Source organism: Syngnathoides biaculeatus, chromosome 11 (assembly GCF_019802595.1).
Source record: "Syngnathoides biaculeatus isolate LvHL_M chromosome 11, ASM1980259v1, whole genome shotgun sequence".
NCBI lineage: Eukaryota > Metazoa > Chordata > Actinopteri > Syngnathiformes > Syngnathidae > Syngnathoides > Syngnathoides biaculeatus.
In genome coordinates, this window is record NC_084650.1 from 13,100,914 (window position 1) to 13,124,504 (window position 23,591).

Consider the following 23,591-nt stretch of genomic DNA (forward strand, 5'->3'; position numbering starts at 1 on the left):
TAAGCTTTCCTCTCGAGTGCCCTCTTGCGGCCGTTTGAAAAAAAAAAAAAATTAGCCGCATCGCCGCATAAACCGCAGGGTTGAAAGCGTGTAGGCCGGAAATTACGGTGATCAGTAGGCGGCGATGTCACTTGGTAGCAAACCTGTGCTGCATTCATATCCGGCGGGAAGTAGGAAATGTCTACTTCCGACCTCGAGGCAAAGTCAAGATAGAGCCACGGCTGCCACAATAAGTGCACTGAGTTTTGGTAATACATTAAAATACATTTCTACATATCCATTTTTATTGATTAGATTTCTAATTCGATTTTTTTTTTGGGTGTTGAACGATGAATCAATTTCATTGTAGTCTCAGGTCGCTTGGTTTCCGGACTACAGAGCACACCGGATTACACGGTTAACATGACGCAGCGCCGGCGTCGTACCTCCAGCGTGGAGTTGAACTTGCCCTCGTCGCCCGCCTCCACCCGCTTGAGCCACTGGATGACGGGCTTGACGTCGCTGCGCACTTTGCACTGAAAGGAAGTGCTGCCGCCGTAGTCCACCGTGGTGTTGACCGGGTGAGTGCCCGTGAGGATGGGCTTGGAGTTGGTGCGCTCTGCCCACACACAACAACATTCGTCATCTCCCTGTCATTTGACAGGCGCACTCGCAAATCTGCACAGTCGAGCACGAAAAATCACTTGCGTAAAATTTGTTACAAATAGAAATACATAGATATTGAAATACGTCGCTTATTTTGTGTAGTCTTGACCAATGTTCCCTCTAAGCTGCGCAATTGCGCACTTGCCGCACTCGGCGCAGTCAACCACAGCCTGACAAGCACACGGTCCATAATGAGCTGCTGCTCAGCTTACTTCTACTTCCTACTTTACCTGACACCGCCCCCCTCCGCTCTTAAAGGGGTACACTCATATTTACAGGCCGAATACACACCCGTAACTTTATATCTGCGGGCATGACTGACCGCAGCCGTACATTTTTCAAATGTGAGTGACTAGGTACACCTTTTTTTATTTTTTTTTTCCTGAAAGATGTGCAATTTGTTTTGCTGATGATTATTCTTGCTACTGTTCCAAAGACATACAATATCATCATCATCAAGCTAAGTCTTATTTCATGACAGACCGTAAGAAAAGAAAATGTCTTTTAATATCATGTGTGTAAGTTATTTCAAATAGATGATCTATTTACCGTAATTCCCGGCCTACAGAGCGCACCTGGTTACAAGCCTCACTGACTACATTTGCAAAGGAAATACTATTTGGTACGTACGTATGTACGCCGCTGCTGTTGTTTAATAGCCACAAGTGCCCACATTGAAACACGAGATATTTACAAAGAAAGACGGTGCTAACGCTAGTGCCACCGTGCTAATGCTATTGTTGCGGTAACGCTAATGCTGGCACCGCATTAACAGGGCCGGTAAAAATCACTGAGACATGGCAGTAACATGCTAACACTAGCACTAACAGGGCCGGACAGGTAAAAGTCACTTCCTCGGCACATATATTCCAGTGCTCTCACTCTTACCTTTTTTCGCTCGAGTGCCCCCTTGCGGCCGTTAGGAAAAATGCACAAATTAGCCGCATCACCGCGTAAACCGCAGGGTTGAAAGCGTGTGAAAATAGTTGCGCCTTATAGGCCGGAAATTAGGGTAATAATGTGCAGTTCATGTCAATAGTTTCATGTCTATCTTGTTAAAGAAACACCAACCACGTGCTTCACTGGGAGGAGAAGGCAAGACGGTCCACAGAAAAAGTTTAACGCTAACGCCGTGCTAAAGCTAGTGCTAACGCTAACATGTCCGGTTAAAATAAAACTTACCGGTAAATATAATAGACGCCAGTAACACAGCAGCAACACGCTAGCAGAGTGCTAACGCAAGCGCAGCGCTAACAGGGCCGGTAAAAGTCACTTCCTCGGCACATATATTCCACCGGTCTCATTCTTACCTTTTCCACAAATTAGCCGCGTAAACCGCAGGGTTGAAAGCGTGTGGGGAAAAAAATCGCGGCTTGTCGGGCGGAAATTACGGTACTCAGTTTTGTAGTTTTATGTTCAACTGAGGATAAGGAACATTTAGTGACGGGTAAAAGACGGTTGACTGTTCGGCGTACGACTCACGTATGACTTCCACTTTGTAGGTGGCGTTGATGTGTCCCGCCCGGTTGGACACGTGACACGTGTACTTTCCGCTGTGCTCCGGCGTCAGGCTCTTCAGACTCAGAGTCCACTTCTTCTTCTTCCCGTCCTCTTCCGAGTCGCCGTCGTCGCCGCGGGCCAGCGGCCGCCCGTCCTTCAGCCACACGATGTCGGGCCGCGGGTTGCCGCTGGCGGCGCACTTGAGGCGGACCGAGCTGCCCACGGGCCGGGCGATGACGCGCTTCCTCATCTTGGTCGGCTGAGTGAAGCGAGGACGCGCTGCCGGGGCAAACGGAGGCGTGAATACGTTTGAAATTTACAAACAAATATTTTCGGAAGTAATAATAAGCAAATTCATATTTGAAGCAGTATGTGCAGTTAAGAAAGGTGAAGAATTTTCTTGCTTTTTTAGCATCCAGCAGCCACAGCGCGAAAACTTTGTGCTGTTATTGCAGCGCCGTGTAAACAAGCAGGCGAAAAGAGTTATGTGACACATTCTTCTAAACGGCTCGGCGATGGGCGGGAATCGCACAACAAACATTCCCGAAAACCCTTTCAAGTCTGGCCCCCTTTGTCCCCCCCCCCACCGCCGGCCCGCGGAAGAACGCTACCGGACGGCCCGAAATGATCCTAACCAGACGGCGGGAGGGGGCGGAGCCGCGCGTTCGGACATAAATCCGAGAGGGAAAAACACCGCGGCGATTCGAATGCAAATAAAAGACGGCGAAAGGGCAACAGATTGATGTTGCGGAACACGATTTCAGTCAAAGGGGGGGGGGGGGGTGGGGGGTGGGCAGGGAGCAGACGGAGAGGGAGGTTCACGCCGAGGTCAGATCCGAAACCCGTTTTCCGATTCTTGCGTCACCAAATGATTCCGCGTCGAGAAAGCGTTCGTCACAGCCGTTAATTTGAGGTACGACTCGCGCGTCGATTGGCTGCAAATATATTTTAGGCACTCTCACTTATGAACTTTGACCTCAGTCCTTCACGTTAGTATGAAAACGGAAAACAAAAAATCGATCAACAAAGCGGCGAGCTGCTTGCTGGCTGTCGGTCAAATTTAGAGCCGATCCAAGAAAAAGAGCGAGAAAATGGAGGGCTGTGACCTTTGACCTGAGCCTTTATACGTTGGCAGACAGACAACGGCAAAAGTATTGAGACACGGCTCTTAATCAATCATATTCATCCTAACGAGGCTGTCCCGGGGGACAGTAGCTTTGCCGGGGGACGCGCCCTTTCCCCAGCCACTTCTTCCAGCTCTTCCGGAAGGACCCCGAGGTGTCCCCAGGTCAACCGAGAGACATAGTCCCCCCCCTCCAGCGTGACCTGGGTCGTCCCCGGGTGGGACGTCATCCGGATCAGATGCCCCAGCCACCTCATCCGGCGCCTCGACACTGAGCCCCTCCCTGATGACCGAGCTCCTCACCCTATCTCATTTCGGTCTCTTGTATCCGGAATCTTGGTTTTTCAGTCACGACCCGCAGCTCGTGAGCATAGGCGAGGGTAGGAACGAAGATCGAGAGCTTCGCTTTTCAACTGAGCTCCTTCTTTTCCACAACAGACCGATACAAAATCTGCACCACTGCAGACCCGGCACCAATCCGCATCCAGATGTGGGCTCCAGTGACCCACATCCTGGCAAGAAAAAACGAAATCATTTTTTTGGACTCGTCATTTAGGGTTTTGTCTGGTCCCTCACCCGGGGTGACCCTACCAGGGGTGTGAAGCCCCAGACCACTTGGCTCCTCGGATCATTGGGGGACACAAACCCCTCCACCACGATGACGAGGTGACGGCTCCAGAGGAGTTCATATATATTTATACATATTAAGTAATACATATATATTAAGATGAAAGTACTCCGCACAGAAATTATATCTCTGTGAAACTTTTTTTGTTATATCATCTTTTGTTGTCATTACCCAGCTTCCCGATGAGGTCCGGAATGTGTTCCGAGTGGGCCGTTCCAGCTCCAGAATCGTCTGGAATGACAGAAAAACGAAAATGAAAACTTACACATCATTTCATGAGTAAATTAATGCATTTTGAGGAAAAGCAAAATCCAGTTTGAATTGATATTAACAGAGTACATCGGCGTCATATGAAGTCGACGTACGTATATAAGCCGGAAAGAATTTTCAGTTAAAAAAATATGTTAGTTTAATAATAATGATGATTCTGTTGATGCACAAATGAGCAATATTTAACAGACTTTTGAAATATAATAAAAGTAAACAAATCATATGAAAATTATTTTAAAAACAAATACTGAAATGAAGTTGGCTGGATTATACCCAAAGATGAAGAATTAGATTATTTTTATAATAAAAATTATTTAATTACATAACCCTATAATTTAAATACATATATAATAAATAAATACAATAAAACTTAAAAATAAACCAAAATCTCACAATATTAAAAAATATAAATAAATAAATAAAAAATCAACCAACAGAAGGAAGCATGAGTGAAATATTTACTTATTATTCAAACAAACAAATTAACATTTTGTAAAGTAACTACTAAAGTACATAATTTGAATATTTGTAAAAAAAAAAAACAACAAAAAAAAACAAATACTGTATATTGGCAGCTGAGGGATCATCAGTTTTAAAAGTAAGCCTTGCGAAAAAGATTTCGATTTAGAACATTTTGAAATCCCTCCGTCTTCTTTGGCGCTTATCCTCACGAGGGCTGTGTGGGGCATTTTGCAATCATTAATACAAAATAAAATACAATTAAATAAAAACATTTCAAAGATCTACCCATTTATGTATAATGGAAATAAATAAAGAGAGTAGGTTGCAGTTTTGGAATCATCAGTTAGAGCAACAAAGAGGACACCAGAAAGTCGGGATTCGTTTTTCCGGGCTTGCAAACGGCTGCCGGACTCAGTTCTGTGTGTCGGGGGGGGGGGGGGCAGTATTTTCCTCAAGGGTCACGTTCTTCCAAGATTTAATATAGGGAGACGGGATATGTGGACACAACCTCTCTTGGCGTGTGCGCGAGTCTGCATTGGCGGCCGCCGTGACGCGACTTACGGGCCCTCGCGCAGAACCCCCAAACCGCATCGGACTCGTGTCGTCTCAAACTCACACTGCTCAAAGCGTGATAAAAAAAAAAAACAAAACAAAAGGGGATTTTTGAGAGGGTCTGAGAACTTGCTCAGATTCTCATAATTCCCATTTTCACACTGTGCTCAAAAATATTTATGGAAAAAAAAAAAATACAACAATTTCTGATGGGAAATGAAGCCATTAAAATCGTCTCCTCGCACTTCCGTGCTGCGGCCCGAAAAACAATGACAACAACGTATGAAGGTAATTTCATGGGAGGCGTCGCATCCCCTGCTGGGGCCCCGACACCAACAAAGGAGCAAAAGCATTTTTTGTCACACTTGAGGCAAAACGATGACAATCAATAAACTAAGCTACTTAAAAAAAAAAAATTTCAATAAGGCCTTTGACGTGGCAAGAACATCGCGCAAATGGCACAATTTACCATTTTTTACAACCATCCATCCATAATTCTGAGGACCCAGGTTCAATCCCGAGCCCACCTGTGTGGAGTTTGCATGTTCTCCCCGTCCGTGCTTGCGTGGCTTTCCTCCGGGTACTCCCTTTTTCTCCCACATGCCAAAAACATGCAACATCAAATCAGACACTCTAAATTGCCCCTAGGTGTGATTGTGAGTCCGACTGTTTGTCTCCATGTGCCCTGCGATTGGCTGGCAACCAGTTCAGGGTGTACCCGCCTCCTGCCCGTTGACAGCTGAGATAGGCTCCAGCACTCCCGCAACCGTTGTGAGGATAAGCAGCTAAGAAAATGGATCAATCGTTATTAATTGGAGACTCTAAATTGCCCCTAGGTGTGATTGTGAGCGCGACTTTTTGTCTCCATGTGCTCTGCGATTGGCTGGCAGCCAGATCAGGGTGTACCCCGCCTCCTGCCCGTTGACACCTGGGATAGGCTCCAGCACTCCCGCAACCGTTGCGAGGATAAGCGGCTAAGAAAATGCATGGATAGTTATTAATTAGAGACTCTAAATTGCCCGTAGGTGTGCTCGAGAGTCCGACTGTTTGTCTCTACGTGCCCTGCGATTGGCTGGCGACCAGTTCAGGGTGTACCCGCCTCCTGCCCGTTGACAGCTGGGATAGGCTCCAGCGCTCCCGAGACCCTTGTGAGGATAAGCGGCTAACCAAATGGATGGATGGATGTCATTTTTTATTTCACAAATGCAATACTAAAGCGGAATACCATGTTTCGAATAGCCGTGGCACCACCTACTCTCGCAAAAATGAACGTATATTGTGGGTTGACCTCCAGTTTCAAAGGCAATTTGGTTGGATCGTCTCCTCTCGGGAGATTATAATAATAAGAATCATAACAAAAATACAAAGCGGTATTAAGAAAGATCTTGTACGGTCGTGGTAAAGGCCCAACAATAATAATAAAGGCTAACTGAATCGGTTTTTATGTTTTAAAAGTATTTTTTCTGTGGTCGTACGAGAGCGGCTCCAGCGACCAGAGACAAATTCCTCGCGTTTTTGACAAACTGTATTTTTGAAAATGAAAAAAAAAAAAAAGAGGATGCTGATTCCGATTCCGATCCAATAACCGTGCGGTTTCAACCAGGACTCGCGCACGATTAAACTTTTCGTAGGACCGTGGGACTCGTGCGCCGAGGAAGCGTTAAAAGCGCTTAGCTGGGGCAGCGCCGCGCTTGGACCCAGACGAAGGGGACGGAGGAGCAGAGGAAAAGCGCCGCGTCATCAATAAGACGAGCGAGCGGCGCCGAGCAGTCAGACGGCGTCAGCTTTTTCTCTTGCCAAAAACCTTTTTACAATGCAACTTTTTTTTGCTTCCCAGGTGAGTCCACCTCGACGTGAGCCAATAATTCCTCATCTAATCCATGTCTACGCCTTTTTTTTTTTTTGTTTTGTTTTTGGTTTTAATTCTTTGCCTGAGCGCGTCTCCTGCAGACTAAACAATCCGCTTTAGAAAAACCTGCTCAGGTTGCGTGCACGTGCGTGCTGAACCTGAAGTCGAGTTTTGTATTTCCCGAAGTCGGCCGTCGGAAAGTTTGATCGGGTGCCACGAACGGACTCGTTGCGCTGATTGCATCCACCTGCGAGCGCGCTCGCGTACTTATGACATCATTGACGCGACGTCGTGTGCCAGGAAGACCGTGTGAGGCTTCAAACTTTGAATTCCTGCCGCGTGGTTTTATGGGGCCCGCAAAGTTAAATCATGTGCATTAACTGCTGTGATTTTTGTTCAAATCTGTAACAAAATTTCAAATTGTCATATGATAAATGACAATTTTGATGACAAGTATCAAACTCAAGGCCTGGGGGCCAGATCCGGCCCGGCGCATGGTTTTATGTGGCCCGCGACGCTAAATCGTGTGGATTAACTTCTGTGATTTTTGTTCAAATCTATATCAAAGTTTCAAATTGTCACATTATAAATGATAACGGTGACGATACAGGTGTCAAACTCAAGGCCCGGGAGCCAGATCCATCCTACCGCATGGTTTTATGTGGCCCGTGAAGCTAAATCGTGTGGATTAACTTCTGTGATTTTTGTTCAAATCTGTAACAAAATTTCAAATTGTCACATTAAAAATGAGAACGGCGACAACACAGGTGTCAAACTCAAGGCCCAGGGGCCAGATCGGGCCCGGCGCATGATTTTATGTGGCCCGCGAAGCTAAATCCTGTGTATTAACTTCTGTGATATTTTTCCAAATCTATTTCAAAGTTTCAAATTGTCATAAATGATAACGTTGACAACACAGGTGTCAAACTGAAGGCTTGGGGGCCAGATCCGTCCTGCCGCATGATTTTCTGTGGCCCGGGAAGCTAAATCATGTGTATTAACTTCTGTGATTTTTTTTTTTTTCAAATCTATATCAAAGTTTCAAATTGTCATAAATGATAACATTGACAACACAGGTGTCAAACTGAAGGCTTGGGGGCCAGATCCGTCCTGCCGCATGATTTTATGTGGCCCGGGAAGCTAAATCATGTGTATTAACTTCTGTAATTTGCGTTCAAATATGTACCAAAATTTGTCTTATCAGAAATGATAACATTGACGTCTAAGCCATCCAATGCGGGGAGAGCAAAGTTGAACAGGTTTGAGGAATGGCCGTGAAAAATCAACAGATTATTGCAACTAAAACTCGACAGTAAATCCCAATCTGCTTTTCTCCCGCAGACCCTGGCCCACCCGTAACAAGCCATAAAAAGAAAAATATTCCCACTCAGGGAAGGATAAAATATCCGAGCCTGTTCCTGCGTGCTTGTGTTTCAGTGGCCTTTCCTGGTGTGGGGGGAGTAGGGGGGGGGGGCACGAAAAAAGAAAGACTTGCATTGTTTCCACGCGACAAATGTTTCATTCTCACGTCCGTGCGAGATTGCGCAAATACACCCCGTCTGATTAGCGTGGCACACTTTTTTTTTTTTTTTTTTTTTTTAAACGGCAGACTCCGTCCAGGTCTGTTTTCCATCACTTCCTCAAGTCCGCCGGTTTTCGCTTCACACGCCGTGGCCAAACTCGGCCGAGACACGGCGGTAATATTTGCGAGTGCGCGGTTGTGTGTAACCGCCGCACTGCAACGCGCGAGTAATCACATTTGTGGAATGTGCAAAAGAATAGAAGGAAAACAAAAGGCGCGCAAGTCGTCTGCAATTATGGTCTCGAAGCCTTTTACGAACCTCAACCGCGCTCGGTTGGACGCCTTTCAAAAGCAACACGGCTCTCGCTTCAGCATCAATCAAAGTCAAATTCCTCGCACGCGGTTTTTCGCGGCGATCTCTCCGAGCGATTGTCGAACTTCGGGGGGATTCTCCGCCCACATTCGACAGCGGAATATCCCGGTGTGACGGTCTGAGCGCCCCCCCCCCCCCCTGCTGAAAAGTCTCCTTGCGATGAATGCGCATGCATTACTAACGGGGGGGGGGTGGGGGGGGGACTCTGGGTACGTAGCAGGCGCATACTGGGAAATCCCCCGGTCTCATAGTTCCCCTTCTTCTACATCGGGAGAGCTAACATATGTTCTAACCTAACCTTAAAACAAAAGTTAATTAAAAAAAAGATATACACATATATGTACGTTCGCTGTGTTTATCTTTTTGAGACGCATTAATACACGCACGCGCATTAATCGCAAGGAGACTTTTCAGCCCGGGGGAGCGCTCAGACCGCCACGCCGGCTCCCGATTGGGGCTCATTTGGGCGAATTTCCGGGAAATGGCCTAACACGGCCGGCTACGGGTTCCTGAGACTTTTCCGTGGCGCCTTTTACGCTGAACACGTGCGGCTAATTTCTTGGTGAACGGCAAAACTGCTATTTCATGCCTTTTTTTTTTTTTTGATAACATTGAACATTTTTAATATTTGTGTAAATGAGCAAATTCCTGTTCAATCTCAGTCACAGTTCACTTGGACTTTTTCGTGCATTCTGTCATTTTCCACCAAATTTCACGGCCATTGGTAAAATTGGTGTCAGGGGCAATTTGGGGGAATTTGCGAATATCGACCTCAAACTGACTACTTTGAGCAAAAATGGCCGATTTCCTGTTCAATTCCAGCCGGGAGTCCTTGAGACTTTTAAGTACGTCCTGTTATGATAGACACGTCATATTGAGGGCCCCCAAAACGGTGATTCACTCATTACGAGAATAATAACAACCAGCCATTCCGAGAGGACCCAAAATATGGATACGGACGTCATGCAATTACCTCATGTCCGCTACTCAAGTGGTTGTGTGTGTGCCTGTGTGTCTTGTTAACCGATGCTTATTAATAACAATATCGGGGCCTTGGCTCTTTACGTTTAACTAAAGGGCTCGCGTACGTTGCTGGGAATCAATATGAAACATGACGCTGTTGAAAAAATAAAAAAGTAAAACAGACGAGCAGGTTTAGACTGGAAGTAACATGTTAACAAATAACGGGGTTGATATTTCTAGTCGTAGCTTTGGTTTCGGCACGGTCACTATAACGACCGTCTTGAGAGGCTAGCTTGTAGCTACACTGTAATATTTGTTTTCTGTGCAGCAAATAGTAATAATTTGTGCGTCTGCTGGACTCCAAAATGGTGTCTCATTCTAAACATTTGAATTCCAGATGTCCCCATATGCGCATATTTCTGGGAAAGTGACTGCTGATTGGTGGAGAAGGAGGAAGTGAGCGCTAGCTTAGAACTGTAATATCAGTTTTATTTGGAACAAATTGTGATCGTTTGTGACATTTTCTATTCCAGACGTTCCTGAAGGCACTGGGTTAGTGGCTGCCCTTTGGTGGAATTTTTTTTTCCCTTCCTGATTCATGGAGGTTGGCGTTCCAAGTCGATGGACGGTAGCACGGGAGGTATTGAGCTCGTGCACGTGATGTCACCATTTTCACGGCGCCATATTGAAGGTCAAAAAGAGCCGCTCGACAGTGTGGGGGACATCGAACCGGAGCAGAATATTCACAATGCCCGAGACTTGTTGTGCTGTTGTTTGTAACAACGGACGAGGCAGGTATTCAAAGAGATCATTCTATGGAATACCAGCTGAAAAAAGACCAGATTTTGGCAATTTAAACGTCAAAAAAATATACACACGCCTGTGTAGCAATCGCTTCATTTCAGGTAGCAATTATTCCATACCAAGAAGTATTTATAATGCCAAGCTGGCTCATTTGAGAACAATGCGTTTAAAAAAAAAAAAAAAAAAAAGACAGTCATTTCCAACATACACAGAAGCGTGTTGCGGCCACACGTTAAACTTGGGTAAACCTCTCCCTGACAGACTTTTTTTTTCTTTTTTTTTTTAAATATGTATTGTTCTCAAATGAGTCCAATGCCTATTCAAAAAATAAACCCTCGGGCACAGTAATGTTTACGTAGGTTAACGTGTGGCCGCAACGCGCTTCCGTGTTCTGGGGCTGAAGCCTATCCCAGCGGTTTATTTTCTTTTTTTTAAATACGGATTGGAGTCATTTGAGAACAACGCATATTTAAAAAATAATTTAAAAAAGTGTTTCAGGGAGAGGTTTAGCAAAGTTTAATGTGTGGCTGCAACACACTTCATGTACCGAGGTGCCAACTCGCTGTCTTTTTTTTCCTCCCCCCAATCATAGTTAATGAATGCGAGTTTGGGTAAAACCAGGGGTCATTGATATAAATATTGGTATTTGCATTGAAAAAAATCTCAGCGGCTCCATCACTATGTGGGATTTATTCTTGATTGAGAACAGATCCAGCAACAAAGTATTTGTATGCGTCCAGACTTTTCTACGCTTTCAAACTCTTCCGTGTAAATCTCGACGACCTACTCACCAAATCCAGTTGTCCAAGACAAGCGGAAGTGGGTTAAAAGTCCAATTTTTTATCGGCGAAAACATCGACTTCGGCATTAAATCTGGCTCCTTTTTGCCAAGTGTCTCTCATTTTTCCACGTCCCTTCGTTTATTATCACCTTCTAAATGTTGAACGGTATCGGACAACACTCTGGGCGTCGTGCCACAAGACATATTTTCATGTCGTCTCCAAAAGACTTAGCATTGAGCACTGCTTAGCTCGACCGGCAATATGGTGAGTCACGTGACTTCGGTGACGTAGGTGGACGAACTCTATATTCCATTGTGAACCTTTCATCAAGCTGCATTCTTTCGATGACCAACAGAGGGCGACGTTATGGTTTGAAGGAACGCAAACACCGAACTTTGATTTATCACTGCTGTGAACATCATTAAAAAAGGATTTATTATGGTCGCGCTAAAAATAGTATTGTGGGCTTAGCACCGTGAAAATGTAAGGAATTCCTCTGGCTGAGGGTGGCATCCATTTTTTTTTTTTTTTTCCCTGTACGATGGTGTAAATAAATCAGGGCCCCGAGTGCCCGTTACTGTGCATGTCACGGGGGGGGGGGGGGGGGGGGGGTTGAAGAAGGCACGCCGGTTTTACGTTTTTATATTTAGACTTTGGCTCCGACCTCAAACCACCCGGCGCTATAAAAACTCCTGTCACGCCCCAAAAATAGATCATGTCGCCGGGATCAAAGCGGCGCCGCGCCCTCAAAAGGACGCCTCCCTTTTCCCGTTGGGATGATGAAAAAATAAAAAATAAAAACACATCGCCGGGTACCGAGTTCAACGACCTCGGTTCATACACGCCGCCGTTCGCACGCGGACAGCGCAGACTTCGCCGCTGAGCCCGTTTCAACTCTCTTGCTAGCCAAGATAGCAGCACTGCTAAGGCACGTAAACAGCGTCCGCTTAAAGAAATGAACGCCTCCAGCAAACGAGCCCATGTGTGGAAATACACATTTTTTTTTTTGCAGTGACTGCATATTATTGTATTTCTACTTCTGCAAGAATGCCATCTGTCTTATGTAAGCGCGCAAGTGCGCCTGTGTGTGTTTCAGGTGCCGCCAGTGTAACTCAAGCGCACATCAAGGCAGCGCCGGAATCAAACAATCTTTCAGGTCGCCGCCACGCGCCCGCCGCCTTTGAAGCGCACATACCGCTTTCAAATCCCAATCAACGCCCCTTTTGGTCTCTCCCGCTCCGGTTCCTTCATTCTGCCGGACGCCTCTTGGCAGCCTCGCTGAGCGCTTTATCTTTTATCCTGCACTAAGTCAAAAAAAAATATGGGAGATTGCTGTCACACGTAGGCAGCATCCAGTACTCGCCGGAAATTCCCCACAGCCTCCCTGACTAGTTTTCTAAGGAATACACGAGATTGTTGTCACGTGTCGGATGGCGGCCAGTCGTCACCAGAAAACCCCGAAATGTTGCCAAAGCCCTCTTGGGAGTCTAACCATTTTATGGTAGATTGTTGTTCAGAGTCGGAGAAAAAGGACGATTCTCACTCGAGCAACTTTATGCTGGACAGTGAGAAGAATACAGAATACCGTGCTGAGCCCGTTTCGGTTTGCGGTAGGAATGGGTAGGCTGACAGATGAGGTTAGACTGGAGTCCCCTTGGACCGCGATGTTCGCAGAGGATATTGTGATCTGCAGTGACATCAGGGAGCAGGCGGAGGAACAATTAGAAAGATGGAGGCACGCACTGGAAAGGAGAGGAATGAAGATCAGCCCAAGTAAAACAGAATATATGTGGGTGAGTGAGAGGGGCGGAGGGGGAAGAGATGGCAAAGGTGGATGGCTTTAAATACTTGGGGTCAACAATACAGAGCAACGGTGAGTGTGGTAAGGAAGTGAAGAAACGGGTCCAAGTGGGAGTGGAACAGTGGGTGGAAGGTGTCTGGTGCTCTATGTGACAGAAGAGTCTCCGCTAGGATGAAGTGCAAAGTCTATAAAACAGCGGTGAGGCCGGGCCATGATGTACGGATTAGAGACGGTGAACAGGAAGCAGACCTGGAGGTGGCAGAAATGAAGATGTTGAGGTTCTCGCTTGGATAGGATTAGAAATGAGCTCATTAGAGGGACAGACCAAAGTTGGATGTTTTGGAGACAAGGTTGAAGGGTCCAGACTTGAATGGTTTGGACATGTCCAGAGGCGAGAAAGTGCTGAGGATGGAGCTGCCAGGCAAAAGAGCGAGAGAGACAGGAAGACCAAAGAAAATCACACATCCAGAACTTCCCAGATTCTCCCAAAGCTCCTTTCCTGTGATGTTGCCGCAGAGGCAAGAATTTGGGAGACTATTGTGACGTGTAAGACAACAGGCAGTCCACATCGTCATGGTCCTGCCGGTCCTTGCCCTGGCTGTGCCGATCCCCGACACGGAACACGCCGGCAGCAGCAATCGGTGAGGCTAACCCGTTGCCTTGTCCCTCCGTAATTATGACTGATCCTCGTACGGTCTGGCCTTACCCAGATCGTTGCCTTGTGTCTTGTTCCCGCACGCTCTTGGTTCCGTTCCAGATCTCCCGTGCGACCCCTGCCTGCCTCTCACGCCTGACGTCCTTGTTACTGCTGCTTCCGTGGACTCGCTGCTCGCTCCCCGACACCGGACTGAATAAAAAACGTTCCCCGAACCGCCTCTACGTCTCCCGAGTCGTGCATTTGGGTCCGACCCCGTGTTCTGGTCGTGACACACACACCAGATATCACGTATCATCGCACATGCAGTGTTGCCGAAGGGCTCTTGGCAGCCTTCAGGTCCACTTTTATACATGCTGTAGTTGAGGAAAAATACAGGCAGTTGTTGTCACGTGTACGACACCATCCGGCGGGTCTGCAACACAACGGTGGCTTTTGTTACCATGAAGATGTTCGGATGGCTACTAGTACTTTTGTGAATCTGTGCAAGTCGCGGGCAGATAGCCAGGTTAGCCATCACCTGAAGCAAAGCGTCAAAAGACTCAACCAGTCTTAAGTGGCGCGAGGCGGGCACAGGTCCAACACGCACTCGAGCACATTTTCAAAGCCTCTCGAGCGTCAACAATCGCACGAGCGCGTGTTTGCACAAGTGCGCGCGTCGGCTTTCCGCGACGGCGCATGCGCCTCTTCGGGGGAATGCGCGGCCCGGGTTTGAAACTTCAAAGACGCGTTGGCACGCCGCAGTGCCAGGCGTCACGCTGACAACTTTTCTTTGATCAGCAACGCTTTACAACGATGTCAAATCACAAGGCCGGGGGCTCATCACCGCAAGACCAGGACTCGACTTTGGTCTAGACAAACACTTAATGCTGCTCTCGGAAGCCTCCCTGACAAGAATTGTGTACTATCCTGTATGAAAATGATGGGAGATTGTAGTCACGTGTGGGATATGAGCTAGTACCTCCTGATCACTTTTCTATGTGCAATACGAGATGAGGAAAAAAGTAGATTGTTGTCATGTATAGGAAACAAGCGAGGACTTGCCAGAAAGTCCAGCAGCTCCTTCAATGTTGGGATCCGCCTCTTGAGCATTTTTCTAATGCTAAACAAGAAACGAATCGAGGCGATTGTTGTCACCCGAAGGACGTTAGCCACTACGTACCAGCAGATCCTTCAATGTGGTCGTAACCGTCTTGTTAGCCTCCTTGACCATTTTGCTGTAAGTCATACGAAGAATATGGCAGATTTCTTTCTGGTCTAGGACGCAAAGCCAGTACTGACAAGAAATCGCTGCATCTTGTTCAGTTTTGGTAAAAGTATCTTGGCAGCCGGCCTACCAAATATTTTCTCACCTAGCCACCTGAACTGTAATTTTTTCCCCCCCTTCATATATATAAACAGATTAAATATATGTACTCTATATATTTTTTTCACATAATTTTTTTTTTTTCAGTTTTATCTAGCTGTACTAAACAAAAAAATCGGGCGGCACGGTGGGATCGGCTTGTAAAGCGTTGGCCTCACAGTTCTGAGGACCCGGGTTCGATCCCGGACCCGCCTGCGTGGAGTTTGCATGTTGTTCTTCTCGTGCCTGTGCGGGTTTTCTCCGGCCACTCCGGCTTCCTCCCACATCCCCAAAAACATGGAACATTAATTGGACACTCTAAATTGCCCGTAGGTGCGATTGTGAGTGCGGCTGTTTGTCTCGATGTGCCCTGTGATTGGCTGGCAACCAGTTCAGGGTGCACCCCGCCTCCTACCCCTGAAGATACCTGGGAGAGGCTCCAGCACTCCGGTGACCCTCGTGAGGATAAGCGACAAAAGAAAATGGACGGATGGATAGTAACCCATCGCTTTTCTTTTTTGATCCGTACGGAGGGGAGAGGGGGTGCCCCACCCCTCCAGTTTTTGGCGCTTGGCCCGTCAATGTCGTTAAGAGACGAAAAGCGTCCGACAAAAGAGGTGAAGAAGACGGAGGAGGAGGAGAAGCCGGCGAGCTCTTTGAAGGACGCCGACAAAAGTTTGTAAAACTTCAAACGGGCCTCTTTTCTTCTTCATTGGCGGGCAGGCGGGTGAACGGGCGGGCGCACTTCACCCTGTACTCCTCCAGCTCGCTCAAGTCGGCTAATTGTCCGCCGGTGAAGGAGCGCCGGCGGCTGACTGGCACAAAGGAAGCAGCGCACTCAATCTCGGCGCTGATGAGGAGAAAAAAAAAAACTCCTCCAGAGATTCTTCGAATGTCAATAGACCGCACAGTTGTGTGTGTGTGTGTGTGTGTGTGTGTTCAAAACCGGTGCGTCGCTCAGTCTTGGACCGTGGAAATAAAATTCCGCCAAAGCGAGTACAAAACAACGTTTTGTTTTTGTTCTTTAGCTTGAGGGCAACATTTTATTTTGACAATGAACACATGGGTCAAGTGACTTGTAGATGAGGTTAAAAAAAAATGTAAAATGTGAACTTTTTTTTATACTAAGGTAATTATTTTCTTTTTGACATTACCAATTATTTACATGTGTAAACGATCAAAAGTTATGTTTTAAATGTTTTATTTATTTATAATTGAATTATTTTAAAGAAATGAATACAAAATAAGAAAATAAATGCAATTAAAGAAATAAGTAAAATTGTTTTTTTTAAAGTATTATTAATTGAAAAAAATAATTGTGCTGCTCATAATTCATTTCATTAAAATTAACTAACCAATTTTCCACATTCTTAAATGTATAAGTCAGCTTGTTTAGTTTACTGATACTTTTCTTTCATTATTTAAAAAAAAAAATAGAGTGAGCTAAATGAATATAAAATAATAAATGCATGTAAACCATAATGTAAAAATTGTTTAGAATACATTTTAGTAAATGTTAGTCAATTTAATTTCAGCAAAATTAAGTAAATTATGTTTTAGTAATTGAGATTTTTAAAATATATTCTGTAATTATTTAAGAAGATAAATTCATATACAAAACAAAGATTAAATGTTTAAAATGTGCTATTTGTCAAAAAAAAGTCTATTGATCAAATAATTACATTTTCAAAAATATAATTTTCATTTAATTTTATACCTTAAATATATATTACCAAACACTAATCTCATACCAATGCTTGTTTCATTCTTGCCAATGACTCAATTTCAACAAATTTAGAGAAAATAAGCATACAAAAGTATACAACTTGAGAGCTGAACTTTCCAAATAAGAGCCTCCCGTAACAATTGCGAGAAAACGTCAGCGGTCGACAGCGTGACGTCGGTCGGACTGAGCGAGCTCCGATCACAGTGAATGCTGACATTATTTTCCCCTCAAATTGGACAAGGTCAGGGCTGTTCTACTTAAAGCGTCCACCGAGAAATGATTTGCGTGCGTGTGTGGCTAACAATAGCTTAGCGCGTCTCATCTTCCAGGCTGCATAATAGCCACTAAGCCGTCTATTCACGAGCGCACGCTGTGATCAGACGCGCCGCCCCGTCCCACATCTTTTTCCTTCTTGTCACACTTTTTCTTTTTTTTTTTTTATAAACGTACGTATTCCAAGGGGCCCTTGTGTGAAATGCGACTAAAAACAGAATAGAAATCATCTTTTTCCAATCTACATTCAGCTGAATATTCTACAAAATGAAGATCTGTCAAGAGCTTCACGCTGATGAACCACATTTTCTTTTTGCAAATATTCTCACGTGACAAAAAAAAATGAGCATGTGAAGGACTAACAAGTATGTGGCTAATGATCCTCAAGCATGTTCTCTTATTTGTTGAGGAGGAGGGTGAAGAAGATGCCAGTTAGCATTAGTTTAAGGCAGTGAGGTGCATTTTCTTCGCCGCTTATCCTCACTAGGGTTGCAGCGAGTGCCGTAGCCTGTCCCACATGTCAATGGGCAGGAGGCGGGGTACACCCTCAACTGGTCGCCAGCCAATCGCAGGGCACATGGAGACAAACAGTCGCACTCACAATCACACCGAAGGGGCAATTTAGAGTGTCCAATTAATCAATTAATGTTGCATGTTTTTGGGATGTGGGAGGAAATCGGACTACCTGGAGAAAACTCCACACAGGCGAGGCCGGGATCAAACCCGGGTCCTCAGAACCGTGAGGCCAATGCTTTAACACCGCATACAAGTTTGAGTATCATGATATTTTTTTAGCTGATCGATGTGAAATCTTGCAGTATCGCTCAGCACTGCAGTCAGCGATTTTTAAAATTATCGGCGATACTGGTCATGTTCCTGCTCGGTATCGGGTCGCTACCAAACCTCGCTGTGTCGCACGCTACTTAAAAAAACGTTAGCAGTTGTTGGAATAATTCTAAATAGTTATCATACATTTGCCGTGCTACAAAGGAAGCGCTTTGCTGCAGAGCTTTATTCTGCAATTCAACAGGAAACGGATCTGCGCTCAAAAGAGGAAGTCGCCGGCTGCAGATTGACGGAGGGCACCTGGAGGATTATTTCGAAATGACCTCACGCTTACGAATGTTATTTTTCCATTTACTCGTCTGACATGTGCTGTCCTTCCCCTTTTTTGTTGTAATTGTGAGTGCAAATAAAAATAAGGGGTTGGGGAGAACCGATCCAGAGCGTGGTGGAGCATTGCGGCGGTGCAGTTCTCTTCCTTGCATGCGAGGAAACTGGCGTTGAGTGCCTCCTCCTTATTTTAAACGGTTTGAACTTAATGTCACCCTGACAGTAGTTATGATGCATCCACCTTGGTAAACAAAAAGGTATTGCAGTAACTGCTCCTGTACTTGCTCGATATCGTACCGATACCGAGTCCTGCGCTATCGCGCACAACCACAGCTGACATCAACTTGTAACTTATAACCAGTGTAGCGCCGAAGAAAAGGAGTCGGGAGTGTCGAACACGGGAACAAACTTTGTTTGAATGGCAGACATCAACCGACGAACCGCATTACGGCGGGAACTCGCTACTCCGGCCGCCGTTGAGCTCCCGAGGGACAAGGTGGTAAAAGCGCGCGGGATCATCCCAGATTCCGCGGAGGGCGAATTGAGCCTCCGTCTGCGCGAACGTCTCCCAAAACTTCGGCAATTTGAGGATGGCGGTTGCCATGTTCGGTTCAGTCTGGGGAAACGCCGGGAGTGACGTCGGGGTCACCGGTGTAGCGCCGAAGAACAGATCAGAACTTTACTTAAACAGCACCTTGACAGAGTTCTTTGCCATACGTAAAATGCAATGATGCACTCACTGTCATGCTACAATAAGATACGCTAAAATAGTGCAAAGTATTTGAACCGAAATGCACTAACAGTATTTGCAGTGGATCCAACAGGTTCGGATAGGGACAGTATCTTAAAGTCTCCGACGTGTTCCAACTCGAGCGTCCGTGATTTGTGCTCTCCGCACGACGATATCTACGGCAGAACTTTTTTTGGAAAAAAAAAAAAAAAGGCCATTCTTGACTTCTTTTCTCCCGGCCGCCGTGCAGTCTCTTTTAGCGGCGGTGAAACGAGGCAGAACCAGAGGATGTGGGACAGACAGGCGTGAAATGGAGGCCTGACCCCCCCCCACCTTCACCCGGAGAAGCGTGTTGAGTCAAAGCGTCCGCATGCGTGTGCGCGCGCGTGCCGACGTACGACGTCGCCTTCATTCCACCCGCACAAAAACATGATGTGAAATGTGACTCGGCCTGTGCACTTTGTTTCATGGAAGCCGGCATGTTTACATCTCGACGTAGTCACGGCGGCTCCGGGATTTCCGCCCGCGGGGGCCGCCTCTGACCCGCCGTGGGGGCCCCGCGCCCGCTTCCAGGACTGCGGCCCCGCAAGCTCCCCTTTCGTGCGGAGCTGGTGCCAGTGTTGGTTAGGGGCAACAGTTAAAAATTGGCACCACGGCACCACTTGAAACCGGAAAAAAATGTGCTGGATTAGCACAAGATCTTTCGTGGTCCAAGTCAAGAACTGATCAAAAACAGATTCAACAACCAGGTCATATAAGTCAAAGAACAAAAAAAAAAAAAAAAAAAAAGACCAAAAAAACTGGCAAAGCTTCAGAACCAGTTTAAAAAGAGTCAAGAACCATGTCAAAAACAAAAATCCAGGCAAAACCCAAAAACCAAAAAATTCAAGAACAAGTGCAAAAACGAGTTGATCATCATGCCAAGAAGCACAGCAAGACGAAGAAAAAAAAGTCATAAAGAAGTCAGGAACCAGTTAAGAAACATACATCCATTTTCTGTGCCGCTTATCCTCATTAAGGTCGCGGGGAGTGCTGAAGCCTATCCTAGCTGGCAGGAGGCAGGGTACACCCTGAACTGGTTTCCAGCCAATCGCAGGGCACATCGAGACAAACAGCTGCACGCACAATCACACCTTGGGGCAATTTAGAGTCTCCAATTAATGTTGCATGTTTTTGGGACGTGGGAGGAAACCGGAGTGCCCATCTGGAGAAAACCCACGTAGGCATGGGGAGAACATGCAAACTCCACACAGGTGGGGCCGGTATTGAACCTGGGACCTCAGAACTGTGAGGCCAATGCTTTCCAGCTGACCACTGTGTCGCCACTCAAAGAAAAAAAAAAAAAAAAAACAAGAACCAAGTCAAAAAGTTGAGAAGCACGTCAAGAACAAAAATCCAGGCAAAAACCAAATCAAGAACCAGTCGGGAAAAACCAGGAACCAAAAAAAAAAAAAAAGATTCAAGAACAAGTGCAAAAACGAGTTAATCATCATCCCAAGAAGCACGGCAAAGAAGAAATCACAAAAAAAAAAAAAAAAAAAACGGTCAAAAAGAAGTCAGGAGCCAGTTAAGAGACACCCATCCATTTTCTTTGCCGCTGATCCTCACGAGGGTCACGTGGAGTCCTGGAGCCTATCCCAGCTGTCAACGGGCAGGAGGCGGGGTACACCCTGGACCGGTTGCCAGCCAATCGCTGGGCACGTAGAGACAAACAGCCGAGCTCACAATCACACCTTGGGGCAATTTAGAGTGTCCAATTAATGTTGCATGTTTTTGGTATGTGGGAGGAAACCGGAGTACCCGGAGAAAACCCACGCAGGCACGGGGAGAACTTGCAAACTCCAAAATCATGACAAGAAACATTTTCCGAACCGGTTTAAAAAGAGTCAAGAACCATGTCAAGAACAAAAATCCAACCAAAAACCAAATCAAGAATCACTCGGGGAAAAACCAGGAAACAAGAAAAAAAAAAAAAAGATAAATGCAAAAACGAGTTTACCGTCAAGCCAGGAAGCACAAAAAGTTAAATAGAAGTCAGGAACCAGCAAAGAACCAAGTAAAAAAAAAAAAAAAATGAAAATCTGTGTCAAAGATCAGCAAAGAACCACAGCAGTGGTGTGCTGCCTCGATGCAAACGGAATATGTAACAACTAAATAACTAACGAGCCAACAGTAATTAAAAACACAACCTCACGCCTGGCTTGGCTGAGGAAATATCACAAGTCAATATCATGTTCACACTCAAGACATTAAAAAACATAACAAAACAAATGTGTGGGCGGGGGGGGGGGGAGGCACCAGCCGTTAAAAAAAAAATAAATAAATAAAAAATAAGGGTGCGCTTGCTGCATTTTTCTGCCATTAGCGAGGGCAGCGCCGCGTGTAACCTGAGCGCAAGAATCCGCTGCTAGACATAGTAAATACACACGGACCGGAGCGAGGTCCAGATGGTCCGCCGGGCTTGTTAGAAGGTGACTGCGTGACAAAGTGAGGTCGGGTTATTTGAGCCGCTTTCTACGCAATCACACACATGCGAGCGTATGACTCATAGCAATTAGCCGGCAAACCTTGGCCACCTTTTACATCCTTTCCAGACGAGCTAGCAGACCTTTCAATTAATAAAAAGGAAGAAACTCGGGAGGGTGGGGGGGCGGGGGGGGATAAGAAAGAGGGATGAAGAAGGTGTGCAACGGAGGTGTTGAGGACCTGGAGACTGACGGATGCTAGGACTAAGGAGCTGGACGAGGATTCCGAGAGATTGAGGGCATGAAGAACTGACATTGGACTCCTTGTAGGGATCGTAAAACCAAGGTACTGGGAGCTCTAGACGGGAGAGACAGAAGGACTAAAGACCTGAAGGGACGGGACAGGGATTTTGATATAAAGGGTCTTGTTACCGAGGGATCCAAAGGTCAAAGAACCAGCGAATGATTGTTTGGAAGGGTGGTAGTTGGCGAGGTGAAGGAACTGGACTGTAGCGCAAACAAGGACTGGACCTGGATAAAGGACGGGTGAAGGACTGTAGGAATAGAGGTACAAAATGCTGCAACGCCAAGAGATCAAAAGCCCAAAGAACCGGAAGAGGATTGTGGGGAGCGACGCTGGACGGTAGAACGAAGGAATCTGGGCATGAAGAACTGACATTGGACTGCTTGTAGGGATGGTAAAACCAAGGAACTGGGACCTGAAGACAGCAGAGACAGAAGGACAAAAGACCTCAAGTGACGGGACAGGGATTTTGATATAAAGGGTCTTGTTGGCGAGGGTTCGAAAGCTCAAAGAACCAGCGAACGATTGTTTGGAAGGTTGGGAGATGGCGAGGTGAAGGAACTGGACTGTAGCGCAAACAAGGACTTTGGATCAGAAGGACTGGACCTGGATAAAGGAGGGGGTGAAGAACTGTAGGAATAGAGGTACAAAATGATGTAACACCGAGAGAACCGGAAGAGGATCGTCTGGAGCGACGCTGGACGGCAAAACGCAGGAACCAGTCGCCCAGGCTGACTTGAAAGACTCGGGACAAAAGGAACTGGATTATTGAGGTATTAAGGACCTTACGACTGAGGGCCAGGAGGACACAAAGTTGCCGTTAATGTTCATCTACCTGCAACCTGAGCCCGCATGTTGGTTTTGATCCGGTGAACAGCTGCAGGCTCACTCGGGACAGGGTCAGATGGAAAAACCATAAAGTGCAGCTCGTAGACGGGAGCAACAATTCCACGGCGCATCTGGCCTTGACGCTCCCAAATTTTTTACGTGACGGCCTGAACTCCCAAATTGAATCGGATCATTTCTTCCTGAAAATTCTACGCTGAAAAACATACTTTAAAAAAAAAAAAAAATCACGACGTGGGCGTCGTGTGCGGAATTTTCAGGAATCAGTCGAATCGGTTTTTTGTCATAAGAATTTGAACGCTGAGCGCTGCGAATAGTTTGCGGGGTTGGCCGCTTTCACAGGATCGGCTCGGTTCCGTCCGCGCTCTGCCAGGATGAAGACTTGTACTGTTCATGTCGCGCCGATTAAAAGCACATGTCGCCGCGTTGCGGGCCAGCTGCTAAATCATCGCACGCCACACACGCGCCAAACTGCTTCCTTCCTTTTTACCCCCCCAGACACGCTAACCCTTGTCAGGACATCTGCTGTGTGCGCGCCGCTTTTCATCACTCGTCTTCTGATCAATAAATAAAGGATAACGTTGATTGGAAGAGATTTATGGGGGGGGGGGGGCACAACAAGTTTGGCTCAGCTGGTATAGCGTTAGCCTCACGGTTCTGAGGTTCTGGGTTCAATCCCAGACCCGCCTGCTGTGTGGAGTTTGCATGTTCTCCCCGTGCCTGCGTGGGTTTTCTCCGGGTGGGCACTCAGGTTTCCTCCCACATACCAAAAACATGCTAAACTAATTAGACACACTAAATTGCCCGTAGGTGTAATTGTGAGTGCGGCTGTTTGTCCGCATATGCCCTGTGATTGGCTG

At 46.4% G+C, this 23,591-nt stretch overlaps 1 protein-coding gene and 1 long non-coding RNA gene across 3 annotated transcripts in view; one reads left to right on the forward strand and one right to left on the reverse strand.

The window, feature by feature from the left end:
- fgfrl1a (fibroblast growth factor receptor like 1a) overlaps positions 1-23,591 on the reverse strand; it is a 53,623-nt gene that overhangs the window by 5,333 nt on the left and 24,699 nt on the right. For both annotated transcript variants that reach the window (XM_061835089.1, XM_061835091.1), the window contains exons 4-6: positions 4,068-4,127; positions 2,128-2,424; positions 426-598 (exon numbers count right to left, since the gene is read on the reverse strand). In XM_061835089.1, coding sequence (XP_061691073.1) covers positions 426-598; positions 2,128-2,424; positions 4,068-4,127 — 530 coding nt within the window. The remainder of the gene's footprint in view (positions 1-425; positions 599-2,127; positions 2,425-4,067; positions 4,128-23,591) is intronic.
- Positions 6,282-14,305, forward strand: LOC133508733 (uncharacterized). The gene is made up of 4 exons (XR_009797131.1): positions 6,282-7,017; positions 10,285-10,343; positions 10,421-10,682; positions 12,570-14,305. It is a non-coding gene; the product is annotated as an uncharacterized LOC133508733 (long non-coding RNA).